At 37.7% G+C, this 4,634-nt stretch overlaps 1 protein-coding gene across 1 annotated transcript; it reads right to left on the bottom strand.

The window, feature by feature from the left end:
• Nucleotides 1–3,580: 3,580 nt before the first annotated feature.
• LOC126591959 (protein SMALL AUXIN UP-REGULATED RNA 54-like) lies at nucleotides 3,581–4,250 on the bottom strand. The gene has a single exon (XM_050257694.1). It carries the CDS (start codon nucleotides 4,157–4,159, stop codon nucleotides 3,710–3,712), a length of 450 nt encoding a protein of 149 aa, XP_050113651.1. The 5' UTR covers nucleotides 4,160–4,250; the 3' UTR covers nucleotides 3,581–3,709.
• Nucleotides 4,251–4,634: the final 384 nt, after the last annotated feature.

Genomic DNA, 4,634 nt, shown 5'->3' with positions numbered 1-4,634 from the left:
GAGATCGCATTCTCCCAATCACATATTCCTTGGACTTATCGTTTAAGCGTATAACATTTATATGAGATGGCTCAAACAATAATCTTTGCCCTTGATATTAAACTAGATTAGTTTAACACGTGAAATGTCCGTAAAGTATCATCATATGATTGGTTTTAGGGCACATTTCCAACATAGCCGTCACGTGAGGGTGACGTAGCCATGTGCACAGTGCGGAAGCGATAAAGATAAGAGTTATACGAATAAATTAAAATCGAATGCTACTAATGTGCACTAATAAACAGGAAGTGCTAGGAGTGAAGTACAAGTGTAAATACTCCTATTCAGAGCAAAGAAAGTCTAGGTGCGGTCCAGTAGGACAAGTACTAATTATACAGTAGCATAAGATGTCCTACAATTATTTAGATATGTCAGAAGAGCCGAAATCCTCGTACCCAGCAACGGCAAGCTTACCTAAAACCTGAAGGGGCGCAAAACAGAAAACGTGAGTGGGCAAAAAATGTTTTACAAAACCATTTCATTTCTCAACATTTCTAACCCATCGCCATAAAACATGTATAATTTCCCACAAATAGAGTATAAGCATATACATAAATATATATGAGAATATATCAACTCAAATCATGCTTCACAATATCATTTTCAAATGTATGCCATGCCAAGATATAACAGAATAAGTAATTCAGGTGAGAATAGTTTCATGGAAATACAATATATTAGCCGGAACCCCTATGGAAGTCTGTACGGCTGAATTCATAGTTCAATAATCAAATCTAGTCGGAGTCACTATAATGACCTATACGGCACTCTACTGCACATGAGTCGGAACCAATGAAAAGGTCTGTATGACAAGACTGGGTGTTATATAAATATGCTCAATACTACTCTCTCATAATAACTAGGCGATAAATCACTAGTCACCTACGAGTTGGAACCACCTATGATGGTCTGTACGACAAAATTATGCACCTAAATTGGATCCAATGTGAGCATATGGTGTGGGAGGTGACATTATAAGCAGGCATGTGCCATATCTCTGGCTAATCACTAACATCGGGGTGTAGGTTTATAAGCTCAACGTTATTCAATCACATGCCATTAATCAATAACTTCTCATACAATGCTCAAATGGGGTGTTTGAATATACCAGTGTGATCTACATAACCTCACGAACATCCCCATATTTTTAGAAAAATTTTCTGACCACCCACACGCCGGCCAAGGCACGGCCAAACACGCCGCCCACGTGCAGGGACCCTAACTGAATCCCTTAACCTCGTTAGGAATATTCCGTAGAATATTTTGTCAAATAGTAATGGAAACTGTTAAAATTAACTAACGCCGTTGGAATATTCAGTCATCCCTAACCTCGAACCTTCGGCGACCATCGTCGGCACCGGAAACTAGGAAATTTTTCTAAACCTTATATCTCAGTCGATTTTCATCCAAATTTCATGAAATCGGTGTCAAATTAAAGCTCTCAACTTGTAGAACATTCCCATACCTGTTTTAAGACTTAAATCTCATGGAATCTCGCCGGAGAATTTCGAGAGAAACCGGCCAAGCTTGAAACTGACGATCCCGACGTTCAAATCGCTTGGTTTTTCTCTTTCGAGCTTCGTGAGGACCTTCTAAAGCTTCCTGTGAACTTAAAATCCACTGAACCTTCACATTTACGTGTGCATGAACAGTGCACCAAATCAGAGGTTAGAGTTCTCGGGGCTTTCAGGTCTTAAAAATAGCATATATGAACTCAGGGACAAGCAAGGAGTTCAATTCTTACCTTCTCAACGTCGATATGTGCGTGAAATGCTTACGGTTTGTATAGAAAATAGAAGAGAATCGTAAGGGATGAGAGAGAGTGCACAGGAAAAGAGAGAGTGAGTGAAAATGTGTATGTGTGTGTGGTACACTTGGTCCTCAACCAAAACCAATACACATTTTAATTCCTAAGTGTTCCAAAGATTAGGGGGAAAATGCAAGTTTGGACCCCCATCAACATGCATCACACAACGCAACACTCACCTCCAAGGGTAAAATAGTCAATTCAAGTCAACGATAATTTATTTCGGGACGGGCTGTGACACCGATGGCCGAACCACATTTACGATCAAGACACTTATCTCTTTTGAGTATTTGTGTGCATACAGTCCGGTATTGATTCGGCGCACTTATATTTTCACAAATATAATTGAAGCAGCCAAGCTCGGTGCAGACAATTCTTAAACTTCACATTGACTAACAGCCTTGTCTATGAGCTCTAGAACCTAAAGGTTGAAATGAGTTCCTTTCTCGGCCGAAATGAGTTCCTTTCTCGGCCGCGATTGCTCGAATAAGAAGTCAGTAGCACGTTCAACACCACCACCACCATATTTCATTCACTCACCGATCAAGCTGAGTCGGCGAGTTGGCACGCCCTGCATCAACCTAAGGACGTAGTTAGCTCATTAACTATTCGGCTTGTGCGTCACGTATGGTTGGTAGTTTTTAGAGTCAACATTATCATTTTCTTCTTTATCATTGAATGTTGCATTATCTTCTTCAAGTTAAGGTTGCACTATTATCTTCATTCATTCTCTTTATATCTGTGCTTTTTGCTTCTGCCAATGATAATAACAGGCTTACAACAAGATAACTTGTTTTAAGAAAATTAGTTGTATTGGGGGTTGAGGATAAAATATTAAAATAAGAAGATTTTCTTATATGTGAGATACCCACCGATAGAGGTGAGAAGTAGGTAATGCTTCATCATATCCATGTCATTTTGCTTACTGCTGATACGAGAGATTGTCCTGCTGATAATGTGTAGTAAAATAAACAATATATATCTATAATGGCATATAAAGTAAAAAATATAGAATATTTAAGAGGTTCGACAAGTGTACCTATGTTCTAGAACAACAACAATAGTTTCTTTCATTATTTGAAATAATAAGAGTACAAAGACAACTTTTACTATTTATGTCCCCTCTGTAGCCTTGGTATACTTTATCTGAATTTCTCTATTGTGATGTGTTATATCTAGAACATTTAATTGAGTTGGTTTTATAAGCAAATGGATGAGTTAGTATGATTCAAAACCCATTGTCCCATACTTTAGTGTTTTCCACAGTCATGTCTTTTTCATGGACTAAATCAAGGAGTCCTCACAGAGCATTCCTTGATGAACTACTCATCTTTTTCTTCTTTTTTATTTTTTATTTTTAAGTTTTTAATTATATAAAAATTGTTTTTATTATTTAAATATTCTTATTACAAATGATAATATTTAATTAAACTTTTGGGACTCAGTTATGTGCCAAGTCAGCACATAACATAATTTTTGATAGAATTTCGACGCAAGGATTGCATTGATTTGCGAAAATCCATTTTCAGAGACTACATTGATTAATTTTCAATTTGAAATACCATATTGACAAGGTGAATTAATTTCAAAAACCATCTTAATAAGGTGTATCAATTTCACATACCATTGGTGATAAAAACTCGTATTTATAAGACCATCCACATTTACAACAATATTTTAAATATCATGATCAATTATTGTCATCCCCAAACCCACCATTACTGCCGGCAGAAATCACATAATATAGCATCAATTTCCCATTTTTTCCATGTAGAAGTTTGTTCTACATTCAGTGCAAAACATACAGAAATGTAGGGAATAATTAGATAAATAAATTACACAAATTTCTGCAAAAGAAGCTAGCTAGTATCCTTGTATAACTGCAAAATTAATATTATTAGATGTTCTACTACTCTTCTTCCTCCTGCATGTTTGTAAGATTTTCTGCAATTCTTGAGGCCTGCAAGGAATTGCAAGAGCACCTTTCTGCTCAAATCCGTACTCTTCCTTGGCCTCTTCCAATAACCTCAAAAATTCAGGGTTACTCAACGACTCCAGTTTAACAACAAACCTCTCTGCTTCATTACCCTTCACTGCAAAAACTGTAAAGTGACCTTCTTTTACGTCTTTCGGCACCACCGTCGCCACTTCTGAATCTTCGTCGAAATCATTGTGACGAGGGTGGTGATCGTGAGGGCCTCTTGATGCCAAGATTGAGAGACCCTTGTGCACTAGCTTCCCAATGAGCAGCCTCAGCATCATCAAACCTCGATCCTCGGCTTTCTTCGATCCGCAGTTCTTCTCCGTAGACATTTTTAGGGTTAAGTAGTAGACCTCAGGCTGCTGGATAGGTTTTGGTTTTTTGGATGAGTGATGTCGATTTCTATGGAGGATGGGGATTTATAGTAGGTTTCGTGAAGGAAACTCGAATGGGAAAAGAACGAAGTTTCTGTTTCAGTGTGACGACATGTTGGTTAATGCAAACGCGGGCTCGGTCGCTTCCACGTGTCCTTTCGCAGAAGGGTTTTTGATCTGACGGTCAAACTTTAGGGATGACACGAAATTGACACGGATGTTGTGCTGGTGGACTTTTAGTTTGACCATCGTATTCCCCAACATCAAATATGAAACATAAAATTGACACGAATATTGGACCAAAATACATGAAAAATAATAAACAAAGAGGTGAATTAAACGTGCTAGATAATCCGGTTGAAGTAATGTTAGGGAGATTAAATTTGTAGGTAAAATTTTGAAAATTAAATGACATGGAAACTAGGCCAAGCAA

This window comes from Malus sylvestris, chromosome 12, assembly GCF_916048215.2.
Source record: "Malus sylvestris chromosome 12, drMalSylv7.2, whole genome shotgun sequence".
Classification (NCBI taxonomy): domain Eukaryota; kingdom Viridiplantae; phylum Streptophyta; class Magnoliopsida; order Rosales; family Rosaceae; genus Malus; species Malus sylvestris.
Note: the sequence above shows the minus strand (reverse complement) of the source record. Positions and strands in the feature narration are given on the sequence as shown.

Excerpts from the sequence above, each read along its gene's own strand:
- LOC126591959 (XM_050257694.1), bottom strand. The coding sequence starts at position 4,159 with ATGTCTACGGAGAAGAACTGCGGATCGAAGAAAGCCGAGGATCGAGGT.